Source organism: Microtus ochrogaster, chromosome 7 (assembly GCF_000317375.1).
Source record: "Microtus ochrogaster isolate Prairie Vole_2 chromosome 7, MicOch1.0, whole genome shotgun sequence".
Classification (NCBI taxonomy): domain Eukaryota; kingdom Metazoa; phylum Chordata; class Mammalia; order Rodentia; family Cricetidae; genus Microtus; species Microtus ochrogaster.
The window spans coordinates 24,392,712-24,408,608 of record NC_022014.1 but is presented as its reverse complement, the minus strand read 5'-3'; the positions used below and the strand labels follow the sequence as shown (position 1 = coordinate 24,408,608).

Below are 15,897 nucleotides of genomic sequence, written 5' to 3'. Positions count from 1 at the left end.
CCACTAGTGTTCCTGTCGCAGCACACACTCCTGAAGTGGCTCTCCCAACTTCCATCATCATTCCTGGTTTGGGTGTCTCTGCTGGTGCCCATAGGGAAGCTGTCTCTCATCTTTCTCAGCCGGAGCCAAGTCCTTTTAAAGGCCCCAGTGAATCTGCCCAGGTGTTCTTCTATACCCCGTAGCTCTAAATGAACACTCTGAGCAGCAAGGGAGGGGAGGGAAGGCCAGTCATGGAGGTCTTTTCATGCATCCTTCAGAACCCCAGGATCCTCTGTGTGCATTTTGTTCTTGTTTTGCACCCCAGAGTGCAGCCTAAAGTCTCGTCTCCTGAGGTGACTGAAGATGATTCATTTTCCCATCACCCCTGCAATAGCCTTTCCTGCTTCTCAGGAGAACACAGTTGCCTCTGCTCTCTGTCTGTGTTTCTTGAAATATGGTCCACATGACAGAACTAGTTACACCAGAGAATGTACCTCTGTCAGAATCTGATAGGGTTCTGCAGACTAAGTACATTCTCAGATCCTTTGACTCTGACTCTCAGGCTTGCTGTTCTGGAGCTTTCTGCATAACGAGTTCCCCAGGTGACATACACATTCCGATTTGGGAGCTGATGCTCTGGGGACTGCTACACCAGAGGTGAGGCCAAGGGCATCTCCAGGCAGCTTCAGTCACCCTCCCAACAGCTCTTCCGTGAAGGACATAACAGCCTTCATTTTCTTCTGATCTTTCCCCTACTTCTACTGCCTCTCATAGGGCAGTAAGGACCAAGAGAGACTGAAAAGAGTTGCATAGAAGTCTGGTTAGCTACAGAGTGGTATAGTTTTCCAATGAAGTTTTATTTTTCTTTGCAAAAAATTATTTTAGCTGGGTGATGGTGACACATGCCTTTAATCCCAGCACTCGGGAGGCAGAGACAGGTGGATCTCTGAGTTTGAGGCCAGTCTGGTCTACAGAGCTCGTTTCAGGACAGCTAGGGTGATTACACAGAGAAACTCTGTCTCGAAAAACAAAGAAATGAAAAATTTATTTTATTTAGGGGCTGGAGACATTCAGTACTTAAGAGCACTGGCTACTTTTCTAGAGGACCCCGGATCAATTTTCAGCACCCACATGGCAGCTCACAACTATCTCTAAGGCCAGTTCCAAGGGGATCCGGGGACCTGACACCCTCTTCTGGTCTCCATGGACATTGCATGCATGTGGTACACAGACAAATGCAAGCAAATCACCTATACATACAAAATTAACTTGTGACTGGGCATGGCGGTGCATTCCTTTAACCCCAGCACGTGTGTGTGTGCGTGTACATGTGTGGAAGCCAGAAAAGGCTACCGGATGTCCTCTATCACTGTCTCCATATTCCTTTAAGGCCCATTCTCTCTCTGAACTTCAGGCTCATGTTTTCTTAACTAGGTTGGAAGCCAGCAAAGCCTTTGGTATCCCTTGCTTGTTATGTGGATGATAGGGTGTAAATTCTGGACTTCATGATGGTGCATCAAGTGGTAAGTGCTGAATCATTTCTCCAGCCCACATTTCATAGCTATGATAAACACACACACACACACACACACCCACACACACACACACACACACACACACAAACGTATATACATGGTGTTAGTGTGCACAGCCTTTTTTTTTGGTTTCTCTGTGGCTTTGGAGCCTGTCCTGGAACTCGCTCTGTAGACCAGGCTGGTCTCGAACTCACAGAGATCCGCCTGCCTCTGCCTCCCGAGTGCTGGGATTAAAGGCGTGCGCCACCATCGCCCGGCTGTGCACAGCCTTTGTACTCTATCACTGACCTAATGGTATACTGTTGCTTTGGCTTTTTGAACAGGGTCCCATGTAGACCAGGCTGGTCTTGTTATGTATTACAGGGATGGACTCATTTCCAAAGGCTGGATTTACAGGCCTAAGATACCATATTCAGGGTTAGAGATAAAGGAACAATTGGGGATGGAACAATCGAGGGGGGTATTAGCACAGCTAATTAAGTATCCAAGGTCAAAGTGGTCTAGTTGATCACATTTTGATTCTGAAAAATGGCTCAAAGTCTTTATTGCTTGAGAGAAGCAATTGGTTCTCTTAGGACAACTATTCCTGTTACAGCATATGGCTTCATCTATGCAGATATGTGCCCTTAGCTTGTGAAGAAGAAGGGAGTCTTGTTCTTTGAGGCCTAGTGCAATGGGATAATGCTCTTGTAAACTGTAAAGATTTGTCACTTGTATTGGTTTAATAAAATGCTGATTGGCCAGAAGTCAGGAAGGAAGTATAGGTGGGGCAACCAGACTAGGAGAATTCTGGGAAGAGAAAAGGCAGAGATGCAGTCACCAGCCAGATGCAGAAGAATCTGACTTACTGAGAAAAGGAACCAAGTCATATGGCTAAACATAGATAAAAAATATGAGTTAACTTATATTGTAAGAGCTAGTTAATAATAAGCCTGAGCAATAGGCCAGCCAGTTTATAATTAATATAAGACTCTATGTGTTTATTTGGGACTGAATGGTTGTGGGACCAGGTGGGACAGAAACTTCTGTTTACTGCCTAGCATTGCTTCATAAAAGTATTTCTTGATCAGTCCTGTTGTTCCAGGAATGCAATACAAAACTGACATTTTATGATACAACTAAAGCACCTTTTTGGCAATCTGGAACAGAATATTGTAAAAGTTGACAATTAAATGCCTATTTTAGATATAAAAATCAAGGCAGGCTGTTATCCTTTTACTTTGTGAATTCAAATGAGAACTCAGTGCTTTTTAGGCAAAGCAGTTCCCATCTAAAAAAAAAAAGGGTTTATTTTAATGTGCATGGGTGTTTGCTTGCATGTTTGTGCACCACATACATGCCTCATGCCTCTAGAGGGCACTAGGGTCTTGAGTTACAGCTGGCTTTAAGTCACTATGTGGGTGCTGGGAATTGAACCTGGGTCTTTTGTTAGAATAGCCAGTGTTCTTAAGAGCAGAGCCATGTCTCTGCCCCCCAACCCCAAAGCAGTTTCTAAGTATCAGTATTATTATTGTTGTTGTTGTTGGGTAAAAGGGCTAGCCAAAGAAACCCAACCTGGCGCTGAAAACTGAGCCCCTGATTCTGAGATCAGAGCCAGTGAAAGAAATGTTTTAGCCCGGAAACCCAGAACCAAAGGAATGCACCCTGACTCTGAAACCAGTGCCAAAGAAATATACTCTGTCCCTAGAACAGAATCAGAGTCAGTGAAAGAAATGAGCCCTAGAGTTAAAAAGCTTAAAAAGGCCAGTGAAAGAAACACAGTTTGGCTCTGAAATCAGCCATCTGTGCCCTTGACCAATTAACCAATTCCTGAGCAGGGGAAAACTAACCAACCCATCATCTCCCTAGGAAAACTCTGCCCCTAAGAACCCCTATATAAGCCCTGTACCAGTGCTATTTGTGGCTGCTCTTCTTCCACCCTGGTAGAGCTATCCACTCTCCTGGATTCTTTCCTCTTAAGAAATCTCTTGGACGAGGTTTGAGTGAAGACCTTCTTTTACAGGAGCAGAGATGGAGTGGACTCGGACTGTAACACTTTCGCTGGGGAAGCCTTCCCTTAGCGGAGCAGAGTTGCTACACTCAGCTGTAATGGGGAAAGCACTCTCCAGCCGGAGCAGAGCTGTCACTTCCTGTAACCTGTGCTATTGCTGGTCCAGACTGCCAGAGCACTTTTCCACCCGAGCTGTAATACTCAGCATTCCCTGGCTCCTGCCTGCCAGGATCCCTTTCCATCTGAGCTGTGACACAATTATTACTATTATATTTTGATTTTGCCCATCTCATAGGTTTATCTGAAACTACTGTGTCATCACATAGACAGACTTGCTATCCAATAACTATTAATTGCCACCAAACCCAAGATTCTCCTATTCTACTTTTCCTTTTTCCTGTCCTAGCCTAGAGGGTATGATTTAGTAAGCCTGGAGAGAGCTGAAAAAAGTTACTCAGAAAAAAAGTTCCCAGTTTGGTGGGGTAGTTTACACCTGTAATCCCAGGTCAGGAAGGCCAGAGCAGGACGGTGGCCCCGAGTTCATGGCCAGATTGGATCCAGACTGGATTACAGTGGAGCTCCGTCGCAACCAAAACTAAACAGGACACAAGCAGCCCAACAACAATAAAACGACAAGCACACCTCTTGACCTGGTCCCCGACAAGCGCCCTGCTTGCGACCACACCCCCACGTTCTCGTGGAAAACGCGCCCCAAACTCCAGGTATCGCGACAGTTACTTTCTTCTTCAGGCTAGACCATAGGTCTCGCGAGAATGGCTTGCCCAATCACGCCGCCGATTGGCTTCACAAGATGGCGGCGCGCTGGGAGCGTAGCATCTGCGTTTCTAGGCGCTTCGCTGTGTGAGTGGGTCAGGATCCTGCGTTTGTGCGGGGCCCAGCCATACACGCCGTCCGGCTCCTACACTGGCATACGAGGTGCGAGGTTCAGAAATCAATTATCCGCTTGCGCTCATTAGTCGCTTAACCAGTACCGGCTTTTATCCACTGGTTCTTGGCTCCTCAGGGGCTTAATTGGGGTTTGAAGCCGGGGACCCTGGGCGGCTGTGTGCTCCAACGCAGGCGGTGGGGTGGGTAGGTGGGAGGAGTTGAAGGAGAGAGCCCCTTCTTGCGCCTGGGCTGATATTTAGAGAGCCCTGAAACCGAAGCGGGAAGAAGGCGTGGATGAGCCCGAGAGCCGGTAGAACTAGAGAAAAAGTCAGATTAGTGACGGGGGGTCATGGACATAGAACGGAGGTGTTGAGGTCCTGGCGGGAGGCATCTGTTGAGTTTGCTGTTCTTTTTTAAAACACTTTTTAAAATTTTTTTACTTTATATGTATGTGTTTTGAACACACGTATGTCCGCAGCACGAGCACAAGTACCGGCAGAGGCCGGAAGAGGACGATGCCATGGGGCTGAGTTAGAATTGGTCGTGAGTCGCCATGTGGGTGGTGAGAATCGAACCCAGGCCCTTTGGAAGAGCAACCAGTGCTCTTAACCGTTGAATCCATCTCTACAGCCCCCAGAGTTTGATGTTCTAAAAGCCGAATTTAGGCTATCCTATAGGGTTATGCATGAAAAGAAATGGTGTTTGAAGAGATACGGGTCAAGAGGAAGGCAACCCTCGAGGTCTTTGGTTTTTGGACTCGCTCACCTGAGCCTTTTTGTAGCTGTTGTTGAGACTCCCTGGGCTGCCCATTCTGAAAGAGAGTGTTATGATTCAATGGCTTATACACTGTGGAAAGTATTTGGTAGTCATTGGCTTATGGTGTTGATGACTGAACCCAGTGCCTTGCACGTGCTAGGCAAATGCTCTATCACTCTGAGGTACATCTCCAGGCAATTTCATACTCTCCTCAGTCAGCAAATAGTTGAGTAACTTTTCTTACAGATCCTTTGTTAAGTATTGGGGTACCTTAGCGAACAAAGTTTTCCCTCATGGAATTTGCTTGTAGGGAAAGTTTTAAAAATTAAAACAAACATATAGAGAATGTTAAGTGAGGAAATTCAAAAGACAGTAGCTTAGGAAGATGATAAAGTGTGTTCTAGTCACTGAAGGTGACGTTTGACCAAACACCTAACAAGGTTGGGATATGTTCAGTGTATGTACATTTCATACACTGTATGGGGGAGGGCAATCCCTGACGGTTGAATAGCAGCAGGTGCAAGTTCCACGTGATGATGCACTCTGGAGAAGGAATTCATGAGTAGCCTTGGGTACAAAGTGAGTTCCCAGCCAGTGTGGGCTACTGGAGACCTTGTCTGAGCAACAAAAACAATAAAAAGACAAGTACAAATAAGTAGCCCTAAGGAGTGAATGTGCCTGACTTGATCAGGAAATGGCTAATAGGCCAGTGTGGCAGGAACAGAGTAAATTGAGTGCTAGGCAAGAGCTGACACCCAGTTAGCTTTGAGGAATGGAATAGATAGGTATGTAACTAAATATCCAGAAGTTAATTCATCTGGGGTATAGCAGCCCCTTGGTAGAACTTGTGTGAAACACTGGGTTAAATTCCTGGTGAAAAAATTTTTTTTCTCCCAGAAGTTAATCAAAGGAGTGACTTATATTGACTGCATCTGTTACGATCGAATAAGTAGTATAGAAAATGAACCAGATTGGCCAAGACTGTAATTTAACTTGGGTTACATATGTTCAGATTACATGTCTGTCAGCAATGCCCTCTTTTATGTGTTGGTGAGTCTTAATGTATCAATATCTCTTGAATTTGTTAGAGGAGTGCCTTTCTTTTTGTTGCTCTACAGTATTACATGAAGAAAGAACACATTTCCCTTTGATAATCTTGGGGCCTTGGGTCCTGTCCTCAGTTTATGTTCCTTTTTAACCAGATATCTGTAAGGGGCATGTGAATCCTAGGGAATAAAAACTGTGAGTTTCTAGGGGGGTGTGTGTGTGTGTGTGATAGAGAGGGGAGAGAGAGAGAGAGAGAGAGAGAGAGAGAGAGAGAGAGAGAGAGAGAGAGGGAGATAGAGATATTCTGGAGAATGAACCCAGGGTCTTGATAAACTGTATCCCCTTAGTTGGGGAGGGTCCTGCATGTGGCAGCAAGAGCACTGCTTACTTGCCTTACTATTTGTGTGTATGTGGTGTGTGTGTGTGTGTGTGTGTGTATGTGTGTGTGTGTGTGTGTGTGTTTTAGAGGTCTCAATTGTAGGCCAGACTGGCCTGGAACTATGTAGCTGAGGTTGATCTTTCAAGCTTACTGGAATCCTCCTGCCTCTGCCTCTCAAGTACTGGTATTATGGGCATGTATGTACTCCTTTCCTCACTAATGCCTTTGAAATAAATATGATTTCTTCTTTGTCTTTCTCACATCCCCTCTTCCCTCTCTTTAAAGATGGCTCTAAGCAAATCAATGCACGCAAGAAACAGATACAAGGACAAGCCACCTGACTTTGCATATCTGGCATCCAAATATCCAGATTTTAAGCAGCATATTCAGATAAATCTGAATGGGAGAGTAAGGTAGGTAATACATGGAAAGTTATCAATATGTATCAATCTAGTGATATCTGAGTGGACATGGTGTGGTAGGAAGCAAGCTGGACCAACGGAAGATCTGAGTGCTGACCATGTGCGTTTCATGGAATGTCTCCTGTGACAAATCCATCCTGGGGGTCAATTTTTTAAGATGGGGGTCAATTTTTTTAAATCTACCAAGTCTAAAAATTAGAGAGCCTCTTAATGGCCAACTTAATGCTTCTACAACAGAGGTGCCAAAGTAACTCCAAATAGGATTGTACTCTGTGTGATTCAGTGTTCAGTGAATGGCAGAATGTCTTGTTACAGCTGGGCAGTGGTGGCACATACCTTTAATCCCAGCACTTGGGATGTAGAGACAGGTGGATCTCTGTTAGTTCGAGGCCAGTCTGGTCTACAGAGCTAGTTCTAGGACAACTGAGACTACACATTTTTTTTTAATATTTATTATGTATACAATATTCTGTCTCTGTGTATGCTCGAAGGCCAGAAGAGGGCACCAGACCTCATTACAGATGGTTGTGAGCCACCATGTGGTTGCTGGGAATTGAACTCAGGACCTTTGGAAGAGCAGGCAATGCTCTTAACCTCTGAGCCATCTCTCCAGCCCTACACATTTCTTTTAATTTTGCCCCTAAAACATAGTTCTTAACTTGCACTGAATTTGGCAGCATGTTTTGCATATGATGCCTTTTCAGAGTATAGTCTTTGTGAATATATATAAATTTCCTCTGAATTAAGCAGAGTGCCTTACTGTCTGCCTTAATTCTCTTTGTCACTCTGTATGGTGGAAGGGGGAAAGGGTTCTTGAACTTGCTATTGCTAGTCTTGTACTAGCAATTATTCTGCCCCAGTGTTCCGAATGATGAAATTACATGTGTCTTCCATGTCTAGCCTCTGATTTTATTTGTTTTTTTTTTTGATACCTGGCTGGTATCAAATTCATAGAGATCTGCCTGCCTCTGGTGGGATTAAAATGGTGTGCCATCATGTCCAGCTTAACTTCTGTATTTTAAGATAGGCAAATCATATGTTCAGGATTATGTTTAAACAGATACATTTTGTTTTGTTTTTATTTGTTCTATGTGTATGCATGTGCACCTGAGATTAGTGTTTATGTATGGCTGTTATGTGTGTGTAAGAACCTCCTAAGGTCAGAAAAAGGGCATTGATGCCCTGGAACTGGAGTGAGTTTCAGATGATGATGAGCCACCATGTGGGTGCTGGGAATTGAACATGGGTCTTTTGTAAGGACAGCTCCTGCCCTTATCTGCTGAGCCATCTTTCCATCTCATAAATGGTTACATTCTAAGAACATTGTAGACAATAGATTGAAGAGAGAATTAAAGTAACTAGAAAATTTTCTTTTTAATTATTTTATTTTTTTTATGTGTATGGGCAGTTTGCCTGTGTGTATGTCTGCACCATGTTCATACTTGGTCTCTATAGAGACCAGAAGGGATGTCAGATCCCCTGAAGCTGGAGTTACAGACAGTTGTAAGCTGCCATGTCGGTGCTGGGAACTTGAATGCTGAGAATCCAGTTAGTTGAACCTGGGTCTTCTGGGAGAGGAACCAGTGCTCTTTAACTGCTGAGCCATTTCTCCAGCCCCAGAAATGTTTTTAGTATCCCAGATATATCAGTATATTAGTGGCTTATGTGTAGGCAATAAGTAAAGCTCAGAAATTCCCAGGTACAGTTAGTAATATGTGGTAGAAATTAGGAAGAAAAGAGCCAAGTATGGAACCTGAGGTCTTCTTCCTGTAGTCAGAGGAAAGGTAGTAGCATTTATAAGCCTACAGATTATAGAATGAACTGATTTTTAGGAAGTTGCCGTTTTCAGTTGTGCATATTAGATCTGAGGATTTGGGAATACCTGAATGGAATATTTCCCAACTTTTTTTTTCCCTCTTTTTTTCAATACAGGGTTTCTCTGTAGCTTTGAAGCCTATCCTGGAACTCACTTTGTAGACCAGGCTAGCCTCAAGCTCACAGAGATCCACCTGTCTCTGTCTCCCATGCTGGGATTAAAGGTGTGTGCCACCACCACCTGGCATGAAGGGAATAGTTCATAGGCAATGGAAAATAAGTTCAAGGAAAGGAGCATAATGGTAGTGGGGTGGCTGTTTTTTTGAAGGTTGAAGAGAAGTGAAGAATTCTGTATATAGGAAATAGATGCAGTCGGTTTGGAGAACTGTGCACAGGTGTGGATATAGGAGGGTAGGTTGTAACTGAAAGGAAGAAAGGTAAAGAAAACAAAGAACATTTAGGGGCCAGAGAGTTGGCTGGTGGTTAAAGGGACCTGACACCATCCCGAAGACCTGAATTTCATTACCCAGGATCTCACATGGTATAAGAAGAGAATCGACTCCCACAGATTGTTTTGACCTCTACAAGCACAGCATGGCACATGCACATACACACATAATAAATGAATAAAAATTTAAAAGCACTGTATAACATTCTAATAATTCATAGGTGTGATTCTTCATGTGGATGAGCCTGAAGAGAATTGGTTAATTTGTGCTGCAGGGACTTAACACAGGATTTTATGCTTGTGAAGCAAGCATTCTGCAATGAGCTATTCCCCCATCCTGAGTAAGGTGTGGTGTGGTGTGGTGTGGTGTGGTGTGTGTGTGTGTGTGTATGTGTGTATGAGAGAGAGAGAGAGAGATTGATTGATTGATTTATGAGTTTATGAGTGTTTTGCCTTCATGTAAGTAAGTGTCCATGTATGTATAATGCCTGCAAAAATAAGAAGCAGGACTTATATGTGGTTGTGAACTGTTGTGTGGCTGCTGGTAATTGAACCCAGATGCTTTATAAGAGCAGCAAGTATTCTTTTTGTTTGTTTTTTTGAGACAGGGTTTTAGGATTAAAGGCATACGTCATTGTGTTAGGCTACAGCTTCTTAAAAGTCAGTGTGGTCTGGAGCACTGATAATGAGTGTTTTGTAGTCTCACATGAAAATCTGTATGTTTTTATCTTACACTTTGAATTGGATTTATTTTATTATCATTATTGTTGTTTTGGGTTTTTTTAAGATGGTTTCTCTGTAGCTTTGGATGTCCTGGAACTTCCTATGTAGACCAAGCTGGCCTGCCACCATGCCCAGCCTGCAAAGTTAGTTTTTGTTTTTAATTTTAGTAATGGTACTAGAGAGATTACTTGTGGTTAAGAGCACTTACTACTCTTAAAGAGGACTTGAGTTTGGTTCTCAGTAGTCATTTGGTGGCTAACAACATTCTAACTCCAATTCCAGATGATTTGATGCCTCCTTCTGGTCTCTGAGGGCACTGTACACATGTGATGGATAGTCATGCATGCATAGATGCAAGCTAGACAGCCATACAATTTTTAAAAATTAAAGTTTTTGTTAACATTTGTTTATACATGTATGTGTGTGTCTGTGCATGAGTGCGATCATGTGCCACAGCATGTGTGGAAATCAGAGAACTTGTGGGAGTCCTGTCTTTCTAGCATGTGGATTCTGGGGCTCAAATTCAAATTGTCATATGTGACAGCAATTAGCCCTATCCACTGAGCCATCTTGCCGGCCCTTCAAAGTGTCTATTTTATATTAGATAAAAAGAATTGCCCCGGCAGTGGCCAAAGAGACACCTTGTTGGTGGTGGTCTTCTTACATCAGTCATGGGCAGAGCAGATGGCAGTTCTTTGTTCTTCCTAGCTTGATGCCTGGCTTGGCAGCCAAAGCTGTTTCATGCCTGGGACATATTTTAAAAAAAGAATTAGAAAACATTCACAGAGGAAAGTAAATGTGCCTATAAAAAAGACATGACCATCATTAACATTTTCTTTAATTTTATTTATATGTGAATGTGTGTGTTTTTGTGCCATGGTGCATATGTGGAGGTCAGAGAACAACTTTCAGGAGTTTGTCTTCTCACTGTGGCATCTTGTGTGGCTGGTGTGTTTATACTATCTCCAGTATTGGGGAGCTTAGGCTAGGGTATTTTTTTTTTCCCGAGACAGGGTTTCTCCGTAGCTTTTTGGTTCCTGTCCTGGAACTAGCTCTTCTAGACCAGGCTGGCCTCGAAGTCACAGAGATCCAGGTCTTCTGGAAAAGCAGAGCTTCTGAACCATTTTTTCATCCCCTCCAGAGGACAACTTTTGAGAGTTGGTTCTCTATTCCCATCATTGCCTGTGGATGATTGAACTGAGGTCATCAGCCTGTGTGACGAATGCTTTTTCGTGCTGAGCTATCTTATCTTGCTGGACTGTATATTTTTACAGAAAAAAAAGAACACAATTTCTTAGGTTTTGTGAATAGCACTATCAGACTACAGTATGACATATGTAGAAGGGATCTGTTATATATAGGTATAGGAGATGGGAGACCAGCTCTCTTGTGTCAAAGACTTAGCTGCCTCTATCAGGAATACTACTTTCCTGCTTGATTAGTCAGAGTTCATGATTCCCTGTATTGATAAGATGTTCCCTTTATTTTTTCATGATTCTCTCTGTCTGTCTGTTGTCTGTCTATCTGTCTACCTATCTATTTTGGTTTTTCAGGAAAGGGTATCTTTGCTTAGCTTTGGTTGTCCTAGAATTAGCTCTATAGAACAGGCTGGCCTTGAACCACAGAGATCTGCCTGCCTTTGCCTCCCGAGTGCTGGGATAAAAGGCATATGTCACAACCCCATGACTTTATTTTTAGTTATGTGTGTGTATCTGTGTATATGAATGCAGTGCCTGAGGTCAGAAGAGGATGTCAGTTCTCCTGGAGCTGGAGTTACAGATGCTTGTTAACCAACCTATACAAGTGCTGGGACTAAACTCAGGTCCTGGAAGATAATTGTTGAGCCATCTCCCCACTCCCAAAATTTATGTTTGCTTGCCTGCTCTCTCTCTTTGAAGATAGTCTTGCTGTATAGCCCAATCTGACCTTCAACTTTCTTTTTCCTTAGACTCCTGAGTTATTTTTTTATTCATTTATTTGTTTACTTATTTATTCACTTGTTTTTGCAGTCGTAGAGATCAAACCTAGGGCCTATTTGCATTCTAGGCAAATGTTTTACCATTGAACTATATACTTTCCTTTCATTTGATTTTCTTGAGGCAAGATCTCAAACTATCACAGAGTAATCTGAAACTCATTCTAGTCTCATCAGGCCTCAAATTCACGGAGATCCTCCTCCTACCTCAGCCTTCTGAGTGCTGGGTTTACAAGCTGGCTATACATCCAGTTCAGGCACTTCATTTTAGTAGTGTTGGTTTATTTTTTTGGTTTTTGGAGACAGAGTTTCTCTGTGTAGCCCTAGCTGTCCTTGAACTCATTTTATAGACCATGCTGCCCTTGAATTCACAGAGAACCACCTGCCTCTACCTCCCGAAAGGCTGGGATTAAAGGTGTGTGCCCCCTCCACCTGACATTATTTTAGTTCTTTAAAACAAAAGATTTAATTTATATTATGTGTATGGGTGTTTTGCCTATGTACTCTGTACATGCAATTCCTGTGGAGTCCAGAAGAGGATGTTGGATTACTTGGATTGGGATTGTAGATGGTTGTGAGCTGTCATGTGGGTGCTGAGAATTGAACCAGGTCCTTTGGAAGACCAGCCAGTGCACTGAGTGGCATTTGACAACTGAGGTTTTGTAATTTTCTAGTTTTATGGAGACTAAGTCTCTTCATCTAAAAGGGAGGTAGAAGTTTTGCATGGCTGTTATAAAGGGTAGTGATAATTTATACATAGTGATTAGCTTATTATAAACATTTGATTAAAAGTAGATATCCCTATATTAGGAGGCCTGATAGAACCGAGATGGCTAATATTAAGGATGTGATGATATCTCTGTTCTTGCTGTACCTGTCATTGCTTTGTTAAAGTTGAATCAAACCATTGTGATTTAATTTTAGGTTTTGCTTTTTCATAGTACCCAGCTCCATAGCAACAGCCTGCTGTTTATATATGAGCTCTGTTAGTTGATCTTGAACACAGTATGACATTTAATTGGTTTGTTTTTAAACCAAAGACCAACACTGAAGGTTGCTTGTACTCGGTGACTAGTGTTTTTAGCTTCTCATTGATGATCCAGTAACACAGACCAGTATTACAACAAGGTTGACAGGTTTGGTGTTTATTGACATACTTGAGGTTCAGCTTCTGCAGTATTAGAATGACTGCTAGGTCATCCTTAGATAGTGGAAATGCATTCTAAAACTCATTGCTAGTGATGTACAAATAAAGTATTCATTGCAGCAGAGTGGGAATCATTCTGGGGAATCAGAAGTTTGTTGACAATAGGCTGTTTTGTGAAGCTGCATGTGTTAATTAAACAAACAACAAGGACTGATGGAATGAGTAAGTGCTAATTTTCACGTGAGAGCTAATTTTAGTTCCAAGGCCTCTCTGTGATTTTGGAAATGAGAATAAAAACAGTTCTTGCCTGTGTTCAGGATTTGCAGTGTCCCAGGGTGCTAACGTGACCTAGATATATTTAAGTAGTGAGGTTGGGTGACTAGACTTTGCCCTACAAAGGATTTCTAACACTTGGACTATTGTCTGCCTTTTCTTAGAACTAAAAAATGAACAGTCAATTCTGTTAATAGAGTCTAAGAATCAGTTTTCATAAATTTTGTTTATTCCCTTCATTGGTCTTCCCTCTGCTATATACTCAGTGTTTTTCTGGTGATAGGTTATAGTTCCTCATTAATAAATCATGTGCTGTAGTTTATTAGAATGAGAGAGACTATGTTTGTATGTTTTTTTTGGGGGGGGTGTCTTGTTTTAGAGAGTCTTGATCTGTATCTCTGGCTGCCTGACATTCACTGTGTAGACCTGGATGGCCTTGAACTTGTGAAGATCTTTCTGCCTCTGCCTCTTAATTGTTGAGGTTGAAGATAGAGGCTTCTATTGCCTGACCATAGATTTTAGTTTTGTACAACTGAGGGTCAAATCCAAGGTTCCTGTGCACACTAGGTAAACACTGTACCACTGAGCTGTACACCTAACTTTACATTTTATTGTGGGGGGAGATACTTTTTAGTAATTTAAAAAAGATTTAAAATTATGTGTAATTGCTGGGTGATAGCATATACCTTTAATCTCAGCACCTGAAGGCAGAAGGCAGGAGAATCTCTGTAAATTCAAGGCCAGCCCCGTCTACAGAGTGAGTTCCAGGCCAGATTCCAAAGCTACAACAGAGAAACCCTGTCTCGAACTCCCCCCCAAAAGAAATTATATATTATTATATCATTTCCCTTTTTCCTTTTCCTCCTTCTCTTCCTTCTCCTATATATCCTTGCTCTCAAATTCATAGCTTCTTTCCTTCCTTCCTTCCTTCCTTCCTTCCTTCCTTCCTTCCTTCCTTCCTTCCTTCCTTTCTAGACAGGGTTTCTCTGTGGCTTTGGTGCTGTCCTGGACCTAGCTCTTACAGACTAGGCTAGACTCGAATTCACAGACATCCTCCTGCCTCTGCCTCCCGAGTGCTGGGATTAAAGCCATGTGCTACCACCCGGCTGGCTTCTTTCTTTTTAATTGTTGCTGTTGGTGATGATGATTTGAGTGTGTGTGTGTTTGTGTTTGAGACAGGATTTCTCTGAACAGTCCTGGCTGTCCTGGAACTTGCTTTATAGATCAGGCTGGCCTCAAACTCACAGAAATCTGCTTTCCTCTACCTTTTGAGTCCTGGGATTGAAGGCATGCACCACTATGCCTAACATAAAAATGGGGAATTTTTTTTTAAAATTATAAAATTAGATTTTTTTTATTATGTATACAATATTCTGTCTGTGTGTATGCCTGCAGGCCAGACCCCATTACAGATGGTTGTGAGCCACCATATGGTTGCTGGGAATTGAACTCGGGACCTTTGGAAGAGCAGGCAATGCTCTTAACCTCTGAGCCATCTCTCCAGCCCCTTGGTTTTGGTTTTTGAGACAGGGTTTCAGTATGTATCCATTGTGTTGTATGTAGACCAGGCTGGCCTTGAACTCACAGAGATCCACCTGCCTCTGCCTCCCTATTGCTGGATTAAATACACTTAATGGAAAAAATTACAGAAATGTATCATTCATAGGTAATATAATGACAATATTACATGTATAAAAGAAAAAAGTTGAGGGTTGGGAAGATGGCTCAGTCAGTAAAATGCTTGCTATGCAAATATGACTGTCTTAGGATTTCTATTGCTGTGAAGAGATACCATGATTATGGCAACTCATAAAGAAAAGCATTTAGTTGGGGTTCACTTACAGTTCAGACGTATAGCCTGTTATGGTGGGATATGGTGGCGTGTGGTGTACAGGTAGACATGATGCTAGAGAAGCAGCTGAGAATTCTACATCTTGCAGGCAGCAGGAAGTGATCTGAGTGTCACACTGAGCAGGCTACACCTATCCCAGCAAAGCCACACCTCCTAAAAGTGCCACTTCCTTTGGGGGCCATTGTTTTTCAAACAACTACGGTGACCCCAATTTGTTCCCCTAGTACCCTTGTAAATGCCTGGCACGATGGTGTATTCCTATAATCGCCCTGCCTGAGAAGTAGGAAGGAGGATTCCTGAGGCTTGAACTCCAGGTTCAGGGCCAACTAGGCATAGTGGTGGCTGTCTGGCATAGTGCTCTTTCAGAACGTGGTCTCTGAGTGGCTGCTCAGAAGAGGCAGTTTATATTGTGAACAGTTTATATCGTGAACAGTTTATATTGTCCATACGTATAAAGACCTTGTGTCATTTGCTTAGTTCACATTTCTTTGTCTGAACTGTTATTTTGAAAGCTGTTCTTAGTAGATTCCCTGGATTTGCCATCCTGGATTTTTACGTCTCCAGTGCAGAAGTAACACTGAAAGTTGTAAGGTATTCAGTTAAGTTACTGGGTATACACTTCAGAAAACATTTTCAAATTTTGTTTGAGAAGGCATTTCTAGGTTATT

General features: G+C 42.7%; 1 protein-coding gene and 1 non-coding gene across 2 annotated transcripts in view; both read left to right on the top strand.

Annotated features, from left to right (window-relative positions):
* Positions 1-4,309: 4,309 nt before the first annotated feature.
* Positions 4,310-15,897, top strand: part of Mettl16 (methyltransferase like 16) — a 57,582-nt gene continuing 45,994 nt past the window's right edge. Inside the window, exons 1-2 of the mRNA XM_005349567.2 lie at positions 4,310-4,440; positions 6,860-6,987. Of these exons, the coding sequence (XP_005349624.1) occupies positions 6,860-6,987 (128 nt within the window). The 5' untranslated portion in view covers positions 4,310-4,440. The remainder of the gene's footprint in view (positions 4,441-6,859; positions 6,988-15,897) is intronic.
* On the top strand, positions 10,598-10,740 carry LOC113456393. The gene has a single exon (XR_003377215.1). It is a non-coding gene; the product is annotated as a small nucleolar RNA SNORA48 (small nucleolar RNA).